The sequence below is a fragment of the Scyliorhinus canicula genome, chromosome 6 (genome assembly GCF_902713615.1).
Source record: "Scyliorhinus canicula chromosome 6, sScyCan1.1, whole genome shotgun sequence".
Taxonomy (NCBI): Eukaryota; Metazoa; Chordata; class Chondrichthyes; order Carcharhiniformes; family Scyliorhinidae; genus Scyliorhinus; species Scyliorhinus canicula.
In genome coordinates, this window is record NC_052151.1 from 199,659,758 (window position 1) to 199,682,910 (window position 23,153).

The 23,153-nt window shown below is 52.9% G+C and overlaps 1 protein-coding gene across 1 annotated transcript; it reads right to left on the reverse strand.

Annotated features, from left to right (window-relative positions):
* Window positions 1-289: 289 nt before the first annotated feature.
* On the reverse strand, window positions 290-19,203 carry mpz (myelin protein zero). Its single transcript, XM_038800776.1, has 6 exons — window positions 18,964-19,203; window positions 9,295-9,461; window positions 7,884-8,097; window positions 4,744-4,891; window positions 3,142-3,190; window positions 290-2,334 (listed from the first exon to the last, which is right to left on the reverse strand). Exons 1-6 carry the CDS (start codon window positions 19,022-19,024, stop codon window positions 2,236-2,238), a joined length of 738 nt encoding a protein of 245 aa, XP_038656704.1. The 5' UTR covers window positions 19,025-19,203; the 3' UTR covers window positions 290-2,235.
* Window positions 19,204-23,153: the final 3,950 nt, after the last annotated feature.

A 23,153-nucleotide genomic window follows, 5' to 3' on the forward strand; every position in this document is an offset into this window, starting at 1 on the left:
GAGTAGGGTGATCATTGCTCGGCACAACATCGAGGGCCGAAGGGCCTGTTCTGTGCTGTACTGTTCTAAAAAACAGACAGAAGGCACCGACCGCTGAGATTTGAAATCAGATTTGCTTGTGCTTCAGGCAGGCACTTTAACCAGCTAAATCACAGCACCGACTTTCTGTCCCATTGTGCTGATAAACCTCTTTGTGTATCTTTTAAAACCCCTCCCCACCAGAACCCTCTGCCTGTGCAGACCCTCTTATTGAAGTACGGACCCGTAACTCAATGACACACACAGGCTGTAACCATTTCAAATCTTTATTGTTTAATAACGAGAACAGTGCTTTTATCACCTAGTTACATCATTAAATCAGGTTCTCTTGTTTTAGACTCGTGGCTAGTGCAAAGCTTCAACAGGGGGCTGAATTAGACACAATTTTGGCGTTAATTCCATTAATAGGGAATAATATCCGCGAATGTGTTAATCTAAGATCCGTCGCAAGAGACGTGGAGTGCACCGCTGTTGGCCATTGGCGGAGTGGACTCGGCCAATCTCAATCAAGCACCAAGGGAGCACCATCTTGGCTGGGGGGGTGGGGGGTCAACCAGCCCGGCCAATCACAGTTGAGTTTTAGGGGACCGTGTTATTGGGTCAACAGTCAACTCAAGTGGGCCAAGCTTGGCTGAGTTCTAACGGGCCACATTGTTGGGCCAGTGATCGACCACTGGACCAATCACGATTGAGATGCAATGGACCGCGTTGGGCCAGTGGTTAACTCAAGTGGGCCAATCACGGGTTGAGTTTTGATGGAAGGCACTGTTGGGTCAACGGTCAACGACTAGACCAATTGTGGTTGGGTTTCAATGAGCCACAACATTGAGATGGTTGCTTTGCGGGGAAAGAGCCAATCAAGTTGAGCCATTGAACCTGGGAGGGGGGTTAAAGGTCAGTGACTTGACCCTTTCACACCACCCCACCGCGAGAGGACAGTATAATTTCATCTTGAAGCTTTCCCGACAGGCAAAGGGACCATATCGGTGTCTTCCCATTTCAGTTCTAAGTGGCAGGGCAAAGGCTTTCGTAAGGAAAGTGCGGAAGGGGTTGGGGGGGGGGGGGGGGGGGGGGGGGGGGGCAAGGGTGGCATTGGAGAGTTTGGCGACAGGTCAGGGTGTAACGGAGGGCGTTGCAAACCAAACCCACCGTGCGATTGTCCGCTTGCAAGTCCTTCCCTGCCCCCGTGACCTTGAGAGCTGACTGCCTGCGAGGGGTGGTTGGGAAAGGAAGGTGAGGTTGCACCAAATGTGGGAGAGATAGAGAGAGAGAGAGAGAGAGAGAGTAGGAAACCCTCCCTCCTGTCCACCGATGTGTCACTTCTCAACACTCTACGGGTGAGTCAAACGTGACGGCCATTACCGCCTGCCTGGGATCGCGCTACCTGCCATCTTAGTGCGAACCCAGCCAAGCAGCCCCCCCCTCCCCCCCCCCCATCAGTGGACTCTCCTCTCTTCTTCGTCCACCCCCTCCCTCATCACCCTCTGGCAAAGTCCCCCTACTCCCTCTACACCAACCAATCAGGGTAAACCGGTCAAGGGTTGGCGCCTCACGAGACTAAAGGAGGGGCCCCTCTCCAGGTACCAGCCACCTGGCGAGGTGCCAGTGGGGGAATGGGGGAAAGAGTGAGGCCCAGGGCTTTCGCACCAAGGGCCCACAGTATCTGAAGGGCTGGGCCACGTGAGAAAATGAAGTTTGAAAGAGAGGAGAGGGGAGAGGGGGGGGGGGGGGGGGGGGGCGAAGAGCAAGCTCCCCAGCTTTCAGACTTTGAGCGCGCAGCGGTTAAAGGGCCGGAGCACAAGAAGACTGAAGAAACGGGCTGTGGAGGCAGTGGATGAGGAAGCGTGGGGATGGGGGGGAGGTCAGAGAAAACCGAGCATTCAGGAGAATGGACAGGCACCTCTCCAATAAGAGAGATCAACCAGCAGGGACATTCCTCAGCCGGAGAAACACAACAGGACGGGAGGGAAGAGGGAGGCAGCGAAGGGGAAGGAACGACGGGGTTAAAGGAAGAGTGCATGGTTATTTGGCATTGGAACTTTTCTTTCGCTTGTGGTTGTTTCCGGGGTGTTTCTTCGTTTCGGTGTCACTGCCGGTGTCCGAGTCAGTCAGCGTCATCTCGATGGTCATCAGGACCCGCGGACCCCCGGTCGAGCCCCCGCCTCCATCCCGAGGACCCCGCGGTGGGGGTAACCGCTACTTCTTGTCCCTCTTGGAGTCGGAGAGCTTGGACTTCTTCTCGCTGGCCCCCTTGCCACTCTTGCTCTGGTCCAACGTGGCGTACAGGACGGGTCCCTGCGCGGGGAGACAGAGACGGGAGGAAGGGGTTGGAGGGGGATGGGCTTTGGAAATAGCGTACCGAAGCACGCCCAGAAATGGAGACTGCCAGCTATTCCCCAAGCCCCCCCCCCCCCCCCCCCTCCCCACAATGTCCTGGCGTTTGCCAGGTGCCAGGCCTTGTCCACAGCCTCCCCATTGCACATCTCTGCAATTCCTGTTGCTCTCAGTCCCCCTCCCCACTAATCCTGTTGCTCCAATCACCCTCCAATTAATTCCCCCTTGCTCCAACGTCCCCTCCAAAACACTCCTCTCTCCAGTCCCCCACCCGACCCGTCCATGGCCCTCCAAATCCCTCCCCTCCAATCCCAACCCACAATTCCACTCGCTCCCCTCCAATTGCCCTCCCCTCCAGTGCTTTACCCTCGTCCTCACTTCTCCCCAATACCCCACCCCTCCGATTCCATCCCCTCCAAAACTCCTTTGCACCAATAGCCCACCCTCATTTTCCTCGTCATTCCATATCCCACCACAAACATTCTTCCCTCCCCCGAGCTCCTCCCCTCCAATCCCCCTTCCTCCCACGCTGTAAATGTCCCTCCCACCCTGCTCTCCCCCAAATCACCTCTCCCCCCAATTCCCTCCCCTCTAAACCCTTACTCCCTGAGACCCTCCCATCTGTTTCCCCCCCCCCCCCCGCCCCCAACCCCCCAGATTCAGTTCGCAGATGTAGTACAGGTTCAAGATGGGCCGACCCCTCCCCAGAAATGTTTGCGGGCTTCTTGCTTAGTATGCATCCCGCCTCCCTGATGTTTTCATACTTACTTTACTCACAGTTCCAGCTTTGCCACTTGCCTTCCCTCGTTCTGCAGCACTGTGCAAGAAATGGAACAAAATATAATTCAAATCACGACAGCTGTATCTGAACAACAACAGTGACAGACTTGAACCTATTCGAGGGATTCAGGATGACAGATACCCGGGAGTGAGTTACAGACTGGAATCTAATCGAGTGGTTCGGGTGGTTTATATGTAGAATAACAGATACCCGGGAGTGAGTTACAGATTGGAATCTAATCGAGGGGTTCTGGGTGGTTTATATACAGAATAACAGATACCCGGGATTGAGTTACAGACTGGAATCTAATCGAGTGGTTTGGGATGGTTTATATATACAATAACTGATACCCGGGAATGAGTTACAGACTGGAATCTAATCGAGGGGTTTGAGGTGGTTTATATATACAATAACAGATACCCGGGAGTGAGTTACAGATTGGAATCTAATCGAGGGGTTCTGGGTGGTTTATATACAGAATAACAGATACCCAGGAGTGAGTTACAGACTGGAATCTAATCGAGGTGTTCGGGGTGGTTTATGTATAGAATAACAGATACCCGGGAGTGAGTTACAGACTGGAATCTAATCAAGGGGTTAGGGGTGGTTTATATGTAGAATAACAGATACCCGGGAGTGAGTTACAGACTGCAATCTAATCGAGGGGTTCAGGGTGGTTTATATATAGAATAACAGATACCCGGGAGTGAGTTACTGACTGGAATCTAATCGAGGGGTTCGGGGTGGTTTATATATAGAATAACAAATACCCGGGAGTAAGTTACAGACTGGAATCTAATCGAGGGGTTCGGGGTGGTTTATATATAGAATAACAGATACCCGGGAGTGAGGTACAGACTGGAATCTAATCGAGGGGTTCGGGGTGGTTTATATATAGAATAACAGATACCCAGGAGTGAGTTACAGACTGGAATCTAATCGAGGGGTTCGGGGTGGTTTATATATAGAATAACAGATACCCAGGAGTGAGTTACTGACTGGAATTTACTACAGTAGTTCAGGGTGGCTTACATCTCTGTCTCTCCTTCTCTGTCCTTCTCTCCCTCTCTCTTCATCCGTTTTTATCCCTCTCTGTATCTTTCTCCCTCTGTCTCTCTCCCTCTCTCTCTCTCTCTCTCTGTCTCTCTCTGTCTCTCCCTCTTTCTCTGTCTCTTCCCCTTTTTCTGTCTCTCTCTCTCTCTATCTCTCTGGCTCTCCCTCTTTCTCTCTCTCTTTCTCTGTCTCTCTCTCTCTCTATCTCTCTCTCCCTCTTTCTCTGTCTCTTTCTCTTTCTCTGTCTCTCTCTCTACCTCTGTCTCTCCCTCTCTCTCTGTGTCTTTCTCTGTCTCTCTCTCTGTCTCTCTCTGTCTTTTCCTCTTTCTCTTTCTCTCTCACTCTATCTCTCTGTCTCTCCCTCTTTCTCTCTCTCTTTCTCTTTCTCTGTCTCTCTCTCTCTGTCTCTCCCTCTTTCTCTTTCTCTGTCTCTCTCTCTCTATCTATCTCTCTGTCTCTCCCTCTTTCTCTCTCTCTTTCTCTGTCTCTCTGTCTCTCTCTCTCTCGCTCTCTCTCTCTCTGTCCGCCTCACTCACCTGGCTCCTTTGAAGAAGATGGTCTCACTCCTTGCTCTCCTCCGGGCAATGTAACGGAATAGATACAATCCTCCAACAATCAGGAGAATGATACCCAGGAAGGTGCCAATGATGGCTCCCGAGACAACTCCAGCACCGACTGGGGGGACTGTGGGAGAAAGAAGTTGGGAGTCAGCCTTAAAACACTTGCAACAATTTAAAGTCAGTCACAGACACTGTATGACACCCATAGTCCTGACGGTACGGAGGGAGGCTATCTGGATCACCTAACACTTGCTGTAAAGGAATCCAATCAGACTCATTCCCCCGACCCTCTCATTGCTCTAGTGCAAGACAGACCAATGCTAATTGCTGTACATGCACTGTGCACAGTTCTGGTCTCCATATCCCTCGGTTAGACCACACTGGGAGCACTGTGCACAGTTCTGGTCTCCATATCCCTCGGTTAGACCACACGGAGCACTGTGCACAGTTCTGACTCCATATCCCTTGGTTAGACCACACGGAGCACTGTGCACAGTTCTGGTCTCCATATCCCTCGGATAAACCACACTTGGCGCACTATGTAGAGTTTTGTCGCCCATATTTCAGTCAAGGTACCACAAAATGCCCAAGGGATCAAAAACGTTCACAGGAGAGAACAGACAGGGCCTCAGTTTAATGTCATATACGAAAGATGGCCCATCTCACAGTGCAGCACTCCCTCAGTACTGACGCTCTGACAGTACAACACACACTCAGTACTGACCCTCTGATCGTGCAGCACTCCCTCAGTACTGACCCTCTGACAGTGCAGCACTCCCTCAGTACTGACCCTCTGACAGTGCAGCACTCCCTCAGTACTGACCCTCTGATCGTGCAGCACTCCCTCAGTACTGACCCTCTGACAGTGCAGCACTCCCTCAGTACTGACCCTCTGACAGTGCAGCACTCCCTCAGTACTGACTCTCTGACAGCGCAGCGATCCGTCAGTACTGACCCTCTGACAGTGCAGCACTCCCTCAGTACTGACCCTCTGACAGTGCAGCACTCCCTCAGTACTGACCCTCTGACAGTGCAGCACTCCCTCAGCACTGACTCTCTGACAGTGCAGCGATCCCTCAGTACTGACCCTCTGACAGTGCAGCGATCCCTCAGTATTGACCCTCTGACAGTGCAGCACTCCCTCAGTACTGACTCTCTGACAGTGCAGCGATCCCTCAGTACTGACTCTCTGACAGTGCAGCGATCCCTCAGTACTGACCCTCTGACAGTGCAGCACTCCCTCAGTACTGACCCTCTGACAGTGCAGCACTCCCTCAGTACTGACCCTCTGACAGTGCAGCGCTCCCTCAGTACTGACCCTCTGACAGTGCAGCACTCCCTCAGTACTGACCCTCTGACAGTGCAGCGCTCCCTCAGTACTGACCCTCTGACAGTGCAGCACTCCCTCAGTACTGACCCTCTGACAGTGCAGCACTCCCTCAGTACTGACCCTCTGACAGTGCAGCACTCCCTCAGTACTGACCCTCTGACAGTGCAGCACTCCCTCAGTACTGACCCTCTGACAGTGCAGCACTCCCTCAGTACTGACCCTCTGACAGTGCAGCACTCCTTCAGTACTGACCCTCGACAGTGCAGCACTCCCTCAGTAATGACCCTCTGACAGTGCAGTGCTTCCTCAGTACAGGCCCTCTGACATTGCACCACTCCTTCAGTACTGACCCTCTGACAGTGCAGCTCTCCCTCAGTACTGACCCACTGACAGTGCAGCACTCCCTCAGTACTGACCCTCTGACAGTGCAGCACTCCCTCAGTACTGACCCTCTGACAGTGCAGCACTCCCTCAGTACTGACCCTCTGACAGTGCAGCGCTCCCTCAGTACTGACCCTCTGACAGTGCAGCACTCCCTCAGTACTGACCCTCTGACAGTGCAGCACTCCCTCAGTACTGACCCTCTGACAGTGCAGCACTCCCTCAGTACTGACCCTCTGACAGTGCAGTGCTTCCTCAGTACAGGCCCTCTGACATTGCAACACTCCTTCAGTACTGACCCTTTGACAGTGCAGCACTCCCTCAGTCCTGACCCTCTGACAGTGCAGCACTCCCTCAGTACTGACCCTCTGACAGTGCAGCACTCCCTCAGTACTGACCCTCTGACAGTGCAGCACCCCCTCAGTACTGACCCTCTGACAGTGCAGCGCTCCCTCAGTACTGACCCTCTGACAGTGCAGCACTCCCTCAGTACTGACCCTCTGACAGTGCAGCACTCCCTCAGTACTGACCCTCTGACAGTGCAGCACCCCCTCAGTACTGACCCTCTGACAGTGCAGCGCTCCCTCAGTACTGACCCTCTGACAGTGCAGCACTCCCTCAGTACTGACCCTCTGACAGTGCAGCACTCCCTCAGTACAGGCCCTCTGACATTGCAACACTCCTTCAGTACTGACCCTTTGACAGTGCAGCACTCCCTCAGTCCTGACCCTCTGACAGTGCAGCACTCCCTCAGTACTGACCCTCTGACAGTGCAGCACTCCCTCAGTACTGACCCTCTGACAGTGCAGCACTCCCTCAGTACTGACCCTCTGACAGTGCAGCACCCCCTCAGTCCTGACCCTCTGACAGTGCAGCACTCCCTCAGTACTGACCCTCTGACAGTGCAGCACTCCCTCAGTACTGACCCTCTGATAGTGCAGCTCCCTCAGTACTGACCCTCTGACAGTGTAGCACTCCCTCAGCACTGACCCTCTGACAGTGCAGCACCCCCTCAGTACTGACCCTCTGACAGTGCAGCACTCCCTCAGTACTGACCCTCTGACAGTGCAGCATTCACTCAGTACTGACCCTCTGACAGTGCTGCACTCCCTCAGTACTGACCCTCTGACAGTGCAGCACTCCCTCAGTACTGACCCTCTGACAGTGCAGCACTCCCTCAGTACTGACCCTCTGACAGTGCAGCGCTCCCTCAGTACTGACCCCCTGACAGTGCCGCACTCCCTCAGTACTGACCCTCTGACGGTGCAGCAAACTCTTCGTACTAATAATTTGATTAAATATCTGACACACGTTCACATATACACAAGCACAAACAAACGTGTTCTGACTGAAGTACACACATCTTTACACACACTCACACATGGTGAGAACTTGAATTCCTTACTTCTGTCGTAAACTGTAAGGTGGACATCTGAGGAGGTTCCGATCACATCTGGGGGGTTTTTGACATCGCAGGTGAATGTTCCGTTATCGATATAGTCGAGGTTACGGATCACAATCGAGCCGTCATGTTTGGAAATATCCCCGACCCATTCAACTCGCCCTCTGAATTGACCCCATTTCTCAATATAAGGGATTCCGTTGCCATAATGAAATATCTGGAACAATGGAGGAGAAAATTAGAATGACACAGACTTCTGGAATCTCCCTCTATACTGTTCCCTTCAAACAGTCCCAGGACAGGTACAGCACGGGGTTAGATACAGAGTAAAGCTCCCTCTGCACTGTTCCCTTCAAACACTGCCAGGACAGGTACAGCACGGGGTTAGATACAGAGTAAAGCTCCCTCTACACTGTCCCCATCAAACACTCCCAGGACAGGTACAGCGTGGGGTTAGATACAGAGTAAAGCTGTACCCCTACACTGTCCCCATCAAACACTCCCAGGACAGGTACAGCACGGGGTTAGATACAGAGTAAAGCTCCCTCTACACAGTCCCCATCAAACACTCCCAGGACAGGTACAGCACGGGGTTAGATACAGAGTAAAGCTCCCTCTACACTGTCCCCATCAAACACTCCCAGGACAGGTACAGCACGGGGTTAGATACAGAGTAAAGCTCCCTCTTCACTGTCCTCATCAAACACTCCCAGGACAGGTACAGCACGGGGTTAGATACAGAGTAAACTCCCTCTACACTGTCCCCATCAAACACTCCCAGGACAGGTACAGCACGGGGTTAGATACAGAGTAAAGCTCCCTCTACACTGTCCCCATCAAAAACTCCCAGGACAGGTACAGCACGGGGTTAGATACAGAGTAAAGCTCCCTCTACACTGTCCCCATCAAACACTCCCAGGACAGGTACAGCACGGGGTTAGATACAGAGTAAAGCTCCCTCTACACTGTCCCCATCAAAAACTCCCAGGACAGGTACAGCACAGGGTTAGATACAGAGTAAAGCTCACTCTGCACTGTCCCCATCAAACACTCCCAGGACAGGTACAGCACAGGGTTAGATACAGAGTAAAGCTCCCTCTACACTGTCCCCATCAAACACTCCCAGGACAGGTACAGCACGGGGTTAGATACAGAGTAAATCTCCCTGGTCAGGAATCTTCCTCGATCCCCATCCACTAGTGTTATCTGGGGGTTGTGTCCGCCCTGCATGGTTTAATATGCCTCTGCTGCACAGATATGTTCCGCCCGCCACCAGCCCATCATCCAATCCTCACCGCCCTCGCCTTGCAGCAACCCCCACTCCGGCGAGGGTGGTCACATCCCGTTTGGGAGTGGGCTTGGCTTGCTTGCGTGCGCCTCTCTTGGCAGAATTGCCACCGGTTGTGCCACTTACTGAGATGATGTCCCGGGAGTTGTCAGGCCGGAAACGCCAGGATAGGGTGGTGAGGTCTGAGACATACTCGCTCGACCAGAAGCCGCAGTACAGCGTGACATCTGATCCCAACCTCTTGTGGATATTGTGGTGTGTTGAGACTGAGATGCCCTCCGAGGGTCGCAGCACTGTTAGAGAGAGAAACAGACAGTGAGACAGAGACAGACCAATGCTAATTGCTGTACATGCACTGAAGTTGACCATGCATATTTGACTGAGCCACATGAAACATATGAGGGACAGGTGACAAAAGTTTCGCCAAAAGAAGTTTTAAGGAGATTCTTAAAGGTGGAGAGGAAGAAAGAGAGGCGGCGAGATTTAGGGATGGAATTCTGGAGCTTCGACCCCAGGCCAACTGAAGGCCCGGCTGCCAATGGTGGAGCGATGGAAATTGTACAATGCTGAAGTGGCCTGTACAGGAGATCTCAGAGGTGGCACAGTGCTGCCTCACAGCGCCAGGGGCCCGGGTTCAATCCTGGCCTCGGGTGACTGTGCGGAGTCTGCACGTTCTCCCCGTGTCTGCGTGGGTTTCCTCCGGGTGCTCCGGTTTCCTCCCACAGTCCAAAGATGTGCAGGTTAGGTGGATTGGCCCTGATCGTATTGTCCCTTTGTGATCAAAGATGTGCCGATTAGGTGGGGTTACGGGGATAGGGAGGGGCAGTGGGCCCAGGTAGGGTGCACTTTCAGAGGCTCGGTGCAGACTCAATGGGCCAAATGGCCCTTTCCTGCACTGTAGGCATTCTAGGGTTGTAGGGGCTGGAGGAGATTACAGAGATAGTGAGAGTTCTAGCGGCTGGAGTAAGGATAGGGGGAGTCAACATGGAGTGAAAGGAAGTAAAAATACGAATGAAGTTTCATTTACAAACGATATATTATACACCCTTCCCGGTTGCTCCCGATCATGATCTTTCTTGTCGGTGCCTTACTGGTCCCATCTCATATACAATGGGTCATTGAGATACCCCGCCCCTACTCGGGGAGTTAGTACCTCCAGCCCATACAGGAGGGTTGTAGGGACTGGAGGAGGTTACAGAGATAGGGAGGGTTGTTGGGACTGGAGGAGGTTACAGAGATAGGGAGGGTTATAGGGTCTGGAGGAGGTTACAGAGATAGGGAGGGTTGTAGGGGCTGGAGGAGTGTACAGAGATAGGGAGGGTTGTAGGGGCTGGAGGAGGTTACAGAGATAGGAAGGTTGTCAGGTCACGAGTAAGTTACAGAGATAGGGAGAGTTGTAGGGGCTGGAGGAGGTTACAGAGATAGGGAGAGTTGTAGGGGCTGGGGGAGGTTACAGAGATAGGGAGGGTTGTAGGGGCCGGAGGAGGCTACTGAGATAGGGAGGGTTGTAGGGGCTGGAGGAGGTTACAGAGATAGAGTTGTAGGGGCTGGAGGAGATTACAGAGATAGTGAGGGTTGTAGGGGCTGGAGGAGGTTACAGAGATAGGGAGGGTTGTGGGGGCTGGAGGAGGCTACAGAGATAGGGAGGGTTGTAGGGGCTGGAGGAGGTTACAGAGATAGGGAGGGTTGTGGGGGCTGGAGGAGGTTACAGAGATAGGGAGGTTGTAAGGATTAGAAGATATAGAGATAGGGGTCGTTGCAGGGATTGGAGGAGATTGTAGTCATCAGAAGAATTGTTGGAGCTGGAGCATGTTACAGGGACAGGCAGAGTTGTGGGGATTGAAGGAGGTTACAGAGTTAAGGAATGTTTGAGGGGCTGGAGGAGGTTACAGAGTTATGGAATGTTTGAGGGGCTGGAGGAGGTTACAGAGTTAAGGAATGTTTGAGGGGCTGGAGGAGGTTACAGAGTTATGGAATGTTTGAGGGGCTGGAGGAGGTTACAGAGTTATGGAATGTTTGAGGGGCTGGAGGGGGTTACAGAGTTAAGGAATGTTTGAGGGGCTGGAGGTGGTTACAGAGTTAAGGAATGTTTGAGGGGCTGAAGGAGGTTACTGAGTTAAGGAATGTTTGAGGGGCTGGAGGAGGTCACAGAGTTTCGGAATGTTTGAGGGGCTGGAGGAGGTTACAGAGATAGGGAGGGCTGGAGGGTTTGGAAAAGGTTTGTCATGAAATTCATTGATCTTTAATTCCCGGATGCTAAATTAGCTGTGTGTGGAGGTTGTAACGTTTAAGATGCACGATGTTCAATGTTGGTCTCGTAACAATGGTGGGACTCTCTGGGTGTGTTTTTGTAGGTCACCAGAACGATTGAAGGGCCAGTGAACAGGTGTACTTGAGGCAGTCCGATTAGACATGTCTGCCAGCCAAAATGTAGCAGAGACAGGGATGGACAGAAGTCCCAGTTACATACAAAGTTAGAGAAAGGGCTGTGGGGAGAAAACGTGAAGTGAAGAGGGCTGTTGGGGCAAACATACTCCTTTGGAACAGTGATGTCCAGCTCATCACCATAGATGTAAAAGTGTGCTTGTGAGCTAATGTTTGGGTGTACTGGGGAATACGGGGAGATACCATGTCAGAAGGCGGGATCGAAACCCTCGGTCATTGTAAAAGCTGTCCGAGTGGGAGTGACTTCTGGAGAGAATTGCAAGGTGAGGTCTTCAAAGGTTGAAGTTGGAAGCATTCGTGTGAAGGACAAGGGTCTGGATTCTTCGGTCCCCCCAGTCCCATATTTCTCGGTGACGTGCTGTTCACTACTCCTATCGCTTGTCAATTGGATTTGAAATTAAATGAAATGAAAATCGCTTATTGTCACGAGTAGGCTTCAATGAAGTTACTGTGAAAAGCCCCTAGTCGCCACATTCCGGCGCCTGTCCGGGGAGGCTGTTACGGGAATCGAACCGTGCTGCTGGCCTGCCTTGGTCTGCTTTCAAAGCCAGCGATTTAGCCTAGTGTGCTGAACAGCCCCTTTCCCGTTGATTTCCCCTTGAAACCACCCCATGCCACCGGGAAACCTGCGGGAAGGGATGCACTGCTGGCGGGAACAGTGAATGGCCACCACTGGAGAATTCGGACCAAGGTTTTAGTGAGATTGGTTGATTCACAGTGGGACGAATGTCTGGGTGATTTGTTGAGAAATCCATGGACTCTGCTTTGGTTACATCTGTCATTTATTTTGGTGAGTGCCGTATCAAACTGCAGTTCACCTGTTAAACTGCATGCATCTCATACGCGCCCTGAATGTTACAGTTTAAGATAGGACTTGTAAATTGTTTTATGTTTACAGAGATAGGGAGGGTTGCAGGCTGGAGGAGGTTACAGAGATAAGATGGGGTTGTAGGGGCTGTAGGAGGTCACAGAGATAGGGAGGGTTGTAGGGGCTGGAGGAGGTTACAGAGATAAGGAGGGGTTGTAGGGGTTGGAGCAGATTCCAGAGATAGTGAGGTTTCGAGGAGCTGGAGGAAGTTCCAGACTGAGGGAGAATTGTAAGGGGTGTAGGCGGTTCCATAGATAAGCAGGTATGCCGGGGACTATATCGTTAGTGATATTAATCCAACTCTCTTGCACAGTAACACTGTAACCTCTACCCCACCATTCCCCCCCCCGGCACCCTGTGTTACTGACTGTATCTCTACTGATGTTAATCCAGCTCCCTCACACTGTCACTCAGTAACCCCTCTCCCCCAGCACCCTGTGTTACTGACTGTATCTCTACTGATGTAAATCCAACTCCCTCACACTGTCACTCAGTAACCCCTCTCCCCCAGCACCCTGTGTTACTGACTGTATCTCTACTGATGTTAATCCAGCTCCCTCACACTCGCTCAGTAACCCCCCTCCCCAGCACCCTGTGTTACTGACTGTATCCCTACTGATGTTAATCCAGCTCCCTCACACTCGCTCAGTAACCCCCCTCCCCAGCACCCTGTGTTACTGACTGTATCTCTACTGATGTTAATCCAGCTCCCTCACACTCGCTCAGTAACCCCTCTCTCCCACAGCATCCTATGCTACTGAATATCTCTCCTAATCTGACAACTTTAAAAAGAGTCCCTGACAAAGAGACTCCCTCTTTAAACAGGGTCCCTGATGGAGAGACTCCCTCTTTAAACAGGGTCCCTGATGGAGAGACTCCCTCTTTAAACAGGGTCCCTGACGGAGAGACTCCCTCTTTAAACAGGGTCCCTGACGGAGAGACTCCCTCTTTAAACAGGGTCCCTGACGGAGAGACTCCCTCTTTAAACAGGGTCCCTGACGGTGAGACTCCCTCTTTAAACAGGGTCCCTGACGGAGAGACTCCCTCTTTAAACAGGGTCCCTGACGGAGAGACTCCCTCTTTAAACAGGGTCCCTGACGGAGAGACTCCCTCTTTAAACAGGATCCCTGACGGAGAGAGTCCCTCTTTAAACAGGGTCCCTGACGGAGAGACTCCCTCTTTAAACAGGGTCTCTGAAGGAGAGACTCCCTCTTTAAACAGGGTCTCTGAAGGAGAGACTCCCTCTTTAAACAGGGTCCCTGACGGAGAGACTCCCTCTTTAAACAGGATCCCTGACGGAGAGAGTCCCTCTTTAAACAGGGTCCCTGACGGAGAGACTCCCTCTTTAAACAGGGTCCCTGACAGAGAGACTCCCTCTTTAAACAGGGTCCCTGATGGAGCGACTCCCTCTTTAAACAGGGTCCCTGACGGAGAGACTCCCTCTTTAAACAGGGTCCCTGTCGGCGAGACTCCCTCTTTAAACACTGTCCCTGACGGAGAGACTCCCTCTTTAAACAGGGTCTCTGAAGGAGAGACTCCCTCTTTAAACAGGGTCTCTGAAGGAGAGACTCCCTCTTTAAACAGGGTCCCTGACGGAGAGACTCCCTCTTTAAACAGGATCCCTGACGGAGAGAGTCCCTCTTTAAACAGGGTCCCTGACAGAGAGACTCCCTCTTTAAACAGGGTCCCTGTCGGCGAGACTCCCTCTTTAAACAGGGTCCCTGACGGAGAGACTCCCTCTTTAAACAGGGTCCCTGACGGAGAGACTCCCTCTTTAAACAGGGTCCCTGATGGAGAGACTCCCTCTTTAAACAGGATCCCTGATAGAGAGACTCCCTCTTTAAACAGGATCCCTGATAGAGAGACTCCCTCTTTAAACAGGGTCCCTGATAGAGAGACTCCCTCTTTAAACACTGTCCCTGACAGAGAGACTCCCTCTTTAAACAGGGTCCCTGATGGAGAGACTCCCTCTTTAAGCAGGGTCCCTGACGGAGAGATTCCCTCTTTAAACAGGGTCCCTGACAGTGAGACTTCCTCTTTAAGCAGGGTCCCTGACGGAGAGATTCCCTCTTTAAACAGGGTCCCTGACAGAGAGATTCCCTCTTTAATCAGGGTCCCTGACGGAGAGACTCCCTCTTTAAGCAGGGTCCCTGACGGAGAGATTCCCTCTTTAAACAGGGTCCCTGACAGTGAGACTTTCTCTTTAAGCAGGGTCCCTGACAGAGAGATTCCCTCTTTAATCAGGGTCCCTGACGGAGAGACTCCCTCTTTAAGCAGGGTCCAGACACTGTGGGAAAGGTGGAGACTATCTCTATGTAATGCATAGGATAGTTCGTTGGGCAATCTCTGGAACAAGGCTGATCTTTGAGAGCTGGGGATGTCTGCTGTTTAAAGCTGGGATCTCTCACTGTGAGGAGAGAGTGTGGGCAGAGTGGACAATGGCTACATTGTGGTGTCTGATTGTTTACTTGATAGAAGATCGGGCAGCTTCTTGCAGCCCTGCTTCAGCATCGTACCCTGACGTTCTGTGCACATTCCAGATCTCAGCCACGGCAGCTCCCTCCCAATCTCATAACCTCTCTCTGAATCAAACCCCACTACCAGGCTCCCCTGAGGATCCTAGTCATCCAATTCCTTCCCCTCTAAACTCCCTCCTATCCAATGCCTGCATCCCAATAAGCTTTCCTCTAAACCTGACCCTTCACTCCGCTTCAATTATGTCTCAATTCACTCCCGTCCAACCCCTCCCCTCACTTCCAACTCAAACCCCACAAATTCCCTTTCCTCCAACACTTTCCATCCAGAACACTCCCTTCCAATTCCCCCTGAAATCTCCACCGTTCTAAATCCCAGGCACATCAATCCCCTCCCCTGCAATCTTCCTCCAATCCCATTCCGCTCCAATCTCGCTTCCTACCAACTCCCTCTGCACTAATCCCAGGACATGTACAGCACAGGGTTTGATACAGAGTAAAGCTCCCTCTATACTGTCCCCATCAAACACTCCCAGGACAAGTACAGCACGGGGTTAGATACAGAGTAAAGCTCCCTCTATACTGTCCCCATCAAAAACTCCCAGGACAGGTACAGCACGGGGTTAGATACAGAGTAAAGCTCCCTCTACACTGTCCCCATCAAACACTCCCAGGACAGGTACAGCATGGGGTTAGATACAGAGTAAAGCTCCCTCTACACTGTCCCCATCAAACACTCCCAGGTCAGGTACAGCACGGGGTTAGATACAGAGTAAAGCTCCCTCTGCACTGTCCCCATCAAACACTCCCAGGACAGGTACAGCACAGAGTTAGATACAGAGTAAAGATCCTTCTGCACTGTCCCAATCAAACACTCCCAGGGCAGGTACAGCACGGGGTTAGAGACAGAGTAAAGCTCCCTCTACACTGTCCCCATCAAACACTCCCAGGACAGGTACAGCACGGGGTTAGATACAGAGTAAAGCTCCCTCTACACTGTCCCCATCAAACACTCCCAGGACAGGTACAGCACGGGGTTAGATACAGAGTAAAGCTCCCTCTACACTGTCCCCATCAAACACTCCCAGGACAGGTACAGCATGGGGTTAGATACAGAGTAAAGCTCCCTCTACACTGTCCCCATCAAACACTCCCAGGACAGGTACAGCACGGGGTTAGATACAGAGTAAAGCTCCCTCTGCACTGTCCCCATCAAACACTCACAGGACAGGTACAGCACAGAGTTAGATACAGAGTAAAGCTCCCTCTACACTGTCCCCATCAAACACTCCCAGGACAGGTACAGCACAGGGTTAGATACAGAGTAAAGCTCCCTCTGCACTGTCCTCATCAAACACTCCCAGGACAGGTACAGCACGGGGTTAGATACAGAGTAAAGCTCCCTCTACACTGTCCCCATCAAACACTCCCAGGACAGGTACAGCACGGGGTTAGTTACAGAGTAAAGCTCCCTCTACACTGTCCCCATCAAACACTCCCAGGACAGGTACAGCACGGGGTTAGATACAGAGTAAAGCTCCCTCTACACTGTCCCCATCAAACATTCCCAGGACAGGTACAGCACGGGGTTAGATACAGAGTAAAGCTCCCTCTACACTGTCTCCATCAAACATTCCCAGGACAGGTACAGCACGGGGTTAGATACAGAGTAAGTGGGACCATGTTGCAGTCTTACTACTGTGTCAGCGGGATGAGGAAAAGGGGCAGTCAGAACATTTTCTTCTGCTTTTTGACCCAGTCAGATTCCACCCTCCAACGCATTCTCAATCCCATCCCACTGGATCACATTCCTGCTTCGGATTTGCGAGGGAGGTGGAATCCCGTGGGAACTGACATAGAAAAGTTCTTCATTAACACCTTAAACCACTCCCCCCTTCCTTTTTGTGGGGGTTTCAGCTCATGTTAATTCTGAAATATAGTCAGCATGTCCCCACCATTATGTTTCCATTCTGTACCTGGCAGCATGTATCATTATCGGAGAGGGATTAACCCCCTCACCCATCTCTCCCCATTTACACACACTGGGCAGCCTTTTCCCCTATCGGAGGGGGATTAACCCCCTCACCCACCTCTCCCCATTTACACACACTGGGCAGCCTGTTCCCCTATCGGAGGGGGATTAACCCCCCCACCCACCTCTCCCCATTTACACACACTGGGCAGCCTGTTCCCCTATCGGAGGGGGATTAACCCCCTCACCCACCTCTCCCCATTTACACACACTGGGCAGCCTGTTCCCCTATCGGAGGGGGATTAACCCCCCCACCCACCTCTCCCCATTTACACACACTGGGCAGCCTGTTCCCCTATCGGAGGGGGGATTAACCCTCCCACCCACCTCTCCCCATTTACACACACTGGGCAGCCTGTTCCCCTATCGGAGGGGGATTAACCCCCTCACCCACCTCTCCCCATTTACACACACTGGGCAGCCTGTTCCCCTATCGGAGGGGGGATTAACCCCCTCACCCACCTCTCCCCATTTACACACACTGGGCAGCCTGTTCCCCTATCGGAGGGGGGGATTAACCCCCTCACCCACCTCTCCCCATTTACACACACTGGGCAGCCTGTTCCCCTATCGGAGGGGGATTAACCCCCTCACCCACCTCTCCCCATTTACACACACTAGGCAGCCTGTTCCCCTATCGGAGGGAGGATTAACCCCCTCACCCACCTCTCCCCATTTACACACACTGGGCAGCCTGTTCCCCTATCGGAGGGGGATTAACCCCCTCACCCACCTCTCCCCATTTACACACACTGGGCAGCCTGTTCCCCTATCGGAGGGGGATTAACCCCCCCACCCACCTCTCCCCATTTACACACACTGGGCAGCCTGTTCCCCTATCGGAGGGGGGATTAACCCTCCCACCCACCTCTCCCCATTTACACACACTGGGCAGCCTGTTCCCCTATCGGAGGGGGATTAACCCCCTCACCCACCTCTCCCCATTTACACACACTGGGCAGCCTGTTCCCCTATCGGAGGGGGGATTAACCCCCTCACCCACCTCTCCCCATTTACACACACTGGGCAGCCAGTTCCCCTATCGGAGGGGGATTAACCCCCTCACCCACCTCTCCCCATTTACACACACTAGGCAGTCTGTTCCCCTATCGGAGGGGGATTAACCCCCTCACCCACCTCTCCCCATTTACACACACTGGGCAGCCTGTTCCCCTATCGGAGGGGGATTAACCCCCTCACCCACCTCTCCCCATTTACACACACTGGGCAGCCTGTTCCCCTATCGGAGGGGGGATTAACCCCCTCACCCACCCTTCCCCATTTACACACACTGGGCAGCCTGTTCCCCTATCGGAGGGGGGATTAACCCTCCCACCCACCTCTCCCCATTTACACACACTGGGCAGCCTGTTCCCCAATCGAAGGGGGGATTAACCCCCTCACCCACCTCTCCCCATTTACACACACTAGGCAGCCTGTTCCCCTATCGGAGGGGGATTAACCCCCTCACCCACCTCTCCCCATTTACACACACTGGGCAGCCTGTTCCCCTATCGGAGGGGGATTAACCCCCTCACCCCCCTCTCCCCATTTACACACACTGGGCAGCCTGTTCCCCTATCGGAGGGGGGATTAACCCCCTCACCCACCCCGTCCCCATTTACACACACTGGGCAGCCTGTTCCCCTATCGGAGGGGGATTAACCCCCTCACCCACCTCTCCCCATTTACACACACTGGGCAGCCTGTTCCCCTATCGGAGGGGGGATTAACCCCCTCACCCACCTCTCCCCATTTACACACACTGGGCAGCCTGTTCCCCTATCGGAGGAGGATTAACCCCCCTCACCCACCCCTCCCCATTTACACACACTGGGCAGCCTGTTCCCCTATCGGAGGGGGGATTAACCCCCTCACCCACCCCTCCCCATTTACACACACTGGGCAGCCTGTTCCCCTATCGGAGGGGGATTAACCCTCTCTGCTATGTACTTTCACCAGGCATTCTTGTTTACCTGAGAGTGCGTAAAGCAGCGAGCAGCAGAGAAGGATGTTCGTCTTCTGTTCCTGAAACATGATTATTTTTACAAAAAAAGAAAATGAGGAGAAAAGAGTATATATAACTGAGCGACTCGGTTTAGCACTCTGATGGGACACCACAATGGGGCAGCACTGTTATCCGCCGTGATTCTCTCTGTGTCTCTCTCCTTCCACCTAGCGCCCTCTCAACCCAGTCTTCACAGGGAGGCTCCTGCTTTTAAGCAGCGATACCCTGACGCCTTTGGTGCCAGGGGGAGGGAGGGCACAGCGAGGGGTAGCTCGGGGAGGTAGGACGGGGCGGAGTCACTTGATAACTGTGTGCCCGGGAGATGTTTGGCACAAGGCCAAGAAAATAAGCAAGCGACGGGGACGAGCACAGAGTGCGTTGGGCACAATTGGGCGCATTGTCTACTGATGGCACGGTGCCACCTTTCGAAAGAGGCACACACACGCACGCACACACACACACATACACACACAGACACACTTTCTCTCTCTCGGACACTTACACAGAGGCTGAATTCCAAGGATTGTTCACGCACAATCACCCACTTGTCAACCAGCCTCAGAAGGACATGGGGGAGATGTCACCACCAGCTTTCAGGAGAAGTTGCGCCTTATGTCATCGCTTAACCCGCTCCATTCTGCCTGACCGACCCCATCTTTAAGCAGCCCAGTGCCAAAGGCAAGGCGTTTTCATCCCAGCGCGCTGAAGCAGGCTGCAGTCCAATCAAAGGCTTCATATAGAGATTAACAGATACCCGGGAGTGTGCACCAGACGGGAATCTAATCGAGGGGTTTGGGGTGGTTTATATATAGAATAACAGATACCCGGGAGTGAGTTACAGACTGGAATCTAATCGAGGGGTTCAGTGTGGTTTATATACAGAATAACAGATACCCGGGAATGAGTTACAGACTGGAATCTAATCGAGGGGTTCGGGGTGGTTTCTATATAGAATAACAGACACCCGGGAGTGAGTTACAGCCTGGAATCTAATCGAGGGGTTCGGGGTGGTTTATATATAGAATAACAGATACCCGGGAGTGAGTTACGGACTGGAATCTAATCGAGGGGTTCAGGGTGGTTTATATATAGAATAACAGATACCCGGGAGTGAGTTACAGACTGGAATCTAATCGAGGGGTTCAGTGTGGTTTATATATAGAATAACAGATACCCGGGAGTAAGTTACAGACTGGAATCTAATCGAGGGGTTTGGGTGGTTTATATATAGAATAACAGATACCCGGGAGTGAGTTACAGACTGGAATCTAATCGAGTGGTTTGGGGTGGTTTATATAGAATAACAGATACCCGGGAGTGAGTTACAGACTGGAATCTAATCGAGAGGTTCGGATGGTTTATATGTAGAATGACAGATACCCGGGAGTAAGTTACAGACTGGAATCAAATCGAGGGGTTCAGGGTGGTTTATATGTAGAATAACAGATACCCGGGAGTGAGTTACAGACTGGAATCTAATTGAGAGGTTTGGGTAGTTTATATATAGAATGACAGATACCCGGGAGTAAGTTACAGACTGGAATCTAATCGAAGGGTTCAGGGTGGTTTATATGTAGAGTAACAGATTCCCGGGAGTAAATTACAGACTGGAATCTAATCTAGTGGTTCAGATGGTTTATATATAGAATAACAGATACATGGTAGTCTGTCAGAGGGTCAGTGCTGAGGGAGTGCTGCACTGTCAGAGGATCAGTACTGAGGGAGTGCTGCACTGTCGGAGGGTCAGTACTGAGGGAGCGCTGTACTGTCAGAGAGTCAGTACTGAGGGAGTGCTGCACTGTCAGAGGGTCCGTACTGAGGGGGTGCTGCACTGTCAGAGGGTCAGTACTGAGGGAGCGCTGCACTGTCAGAGGGTCAGTACTGAGGGAGCGCTGCGCTGTCAGAGTGTCAGTACTGAGGGAGTGCTGCACTGACAGAGGGTCAGTACTGAGGGAGTGCTGCACTGTCAGAGGGTCAGTACTGCGGGAGTGCTGCACTGTCAGAGGGCCAGTACTGAGGGAGTGCTGCACTGTCAGAGGGTCAGTACTGAGGGAGTGCTGCACTGTCAGAGGGTCAGTACTGAGGGAGCGCTGCGCTGTCAGAGGGTCAGTACTGAGGGAGTGCTGCACTGTCAGAGGGTCAGTACTGAGGGAGCGCTGCGCTGTCAGAGTGTCAGTACTGAGGGAGCGCTACACTGTCAGAGAGTCAGTATTGAGGGAGCGCTGCACAGTCAAATGTTTAGTACTGAGTGAGTGCTGCACTGTCAGAGGGTCAGTACTGAGGGAGTGCTGCACTGTCAGAGGGTCAGTACTGAGGGAGTGCTGCACTGTCAGAGGGTCAGTACAGAGGGAGCGCTGCACTGTCAGAGGGTCTGTGTTGAGGGAGTGCTGCATTGTCAGAGGGTCAGTACTGAGGCAGTGCTGCACTGTCAGAGGGTCAGTACTGAGGGAGTGCTGCACAGTCAAAGTGTCAGCACTGAGGGAGTGCTGCACTGTCAGAGGGTCAGTACTGAGGGAGCGCTGCATTGTCAGAGGGTCAGTACTGAGGGAGTGCAGCACTGTCAGAGGGTCAGTACTGAGGGAGTGCTGCACTGTCAGAGGGTCAGTACTGAGGGAGTGTTGCGCTGTCAGAGGGTCGGTACTGAGGGAGTGCTGCACTGTCAGAGGGTCAGTACTGAGGGAGTGCTGCACTGTCAGAGGGTCTGTGTTGAGGGAGTGCTGCATTGTCAGAGGGTCAGTACTGAGGGAGTGCAGCACTGTCAGAGGGTCAGTACTGAGGGAGTGTTGCGCTGTCAGAGGGTCGGTACTGAGGGAGTGCTGCACTGTCAGAGGGTCAGTACTGAGGGAGTGCTGCACTGTCAGAGGGTCAGTACTTACTGAGGGAGTGCTGCACTGTCAGAGGGTCAGTACTGAGGGAGCGCTGCACAGTCAAAGTGTCAGCACTGAGGGAGTGCTGCACTGTCAGAGGGTCAGTACTGAGGGAGCGCTGCACTGTCAGAGGGTCTGTGTTGAGGGAGTGCTGCATTGTCAGAGGGTCAGTACTGAGGCAGTGCTGCACTGTCAGAGGGTCAGTACTGAGGGAGTGCTGCACAGTCAAAGTGTCAGCACTGAGGGAGTGCTGCACTGTCAGAGGGTCTGTGTTGAGGGAGTGCTGCACTGTCAGAGGGTCAGTACTGAGGGAGTGCTGCATTGTCAGAGGGTCAGTACTGAGGGAGTGCAGCACTGTCAGAGGGTCAGTACTGAGGGAGTGTTGCACTGTCAGAGGGTCGGTACTGAGGGAGTGCTGCACTGTCAGAGGGTCAGTACTGAGGGAGTGCTGCACTGTCAGAGGGTCAGTACTGAGGGAGTGCTGCACTGTCAGATGGTCAGTACTGCGGGAGTGCTGCACTGATAGAGGGTCAGTACTGCGGGAGTACTGCACTGTCAGAGGTTCAGTACTGAGGGAGTGCTGCACTGTCAGAGGGTCAGTGCTGAGGGAGTGCTGCACTGTCAGAGGGTCAGTACTGAGGGAGTGCTGCACTCAGAGGGTCAGTACTGAGGGAGCGTGCACTGTCAGAGGGTCAGTACTGAGGGAGTGCTGCACTGTCAGAGGGTCAGTACTGAGGGAGCGCTGCACTGTCAGAGTGCCAGTACTGAGGGAGTGCTGCACTGTCAGAGGGTCAGTACTGAGGGAGTGCTGCATTCTCAGAGGGTCAGTACTGAGGGAGTGCTGCACTGTCAGAGGGTCTGTACTGAGGGAGTGCTGCACTGTCAGAGAGTCAGTACTGAGTGAGTGCTGCAGTCAGAGGGTCAGTACTGAGGGAGTGCTGCACTGTCAGAAGGTCAGTACTGAGGGAGTGCTGCCCTGTCAGAGGGTCAGTACTGAGGGAATGCTGCACTGTCAGAGGGTCAGTACTGAGGGAGTGCTGCACTGTCAGATGGTCAGTACTGCGGGATTGCTGCACTGTCAGAGGGTCAGTACTGAGGGAGTGCTGCACTGATAGAGGGTCAGTACTGCGGGAGTACTGCACTGTCAGAGGTTCAGTACTGAGGGAGTGCTGCACTGTCAGAGGGTCAGTGCTGAGGGAGTGCTGCACTGTCAGAGGGTCAGTACTGAGGGAGTGCTGCACTCAGAGGGCCAGTACTGAGGGAGTGCTGCACTGTCAGAGGGTCAGTACTG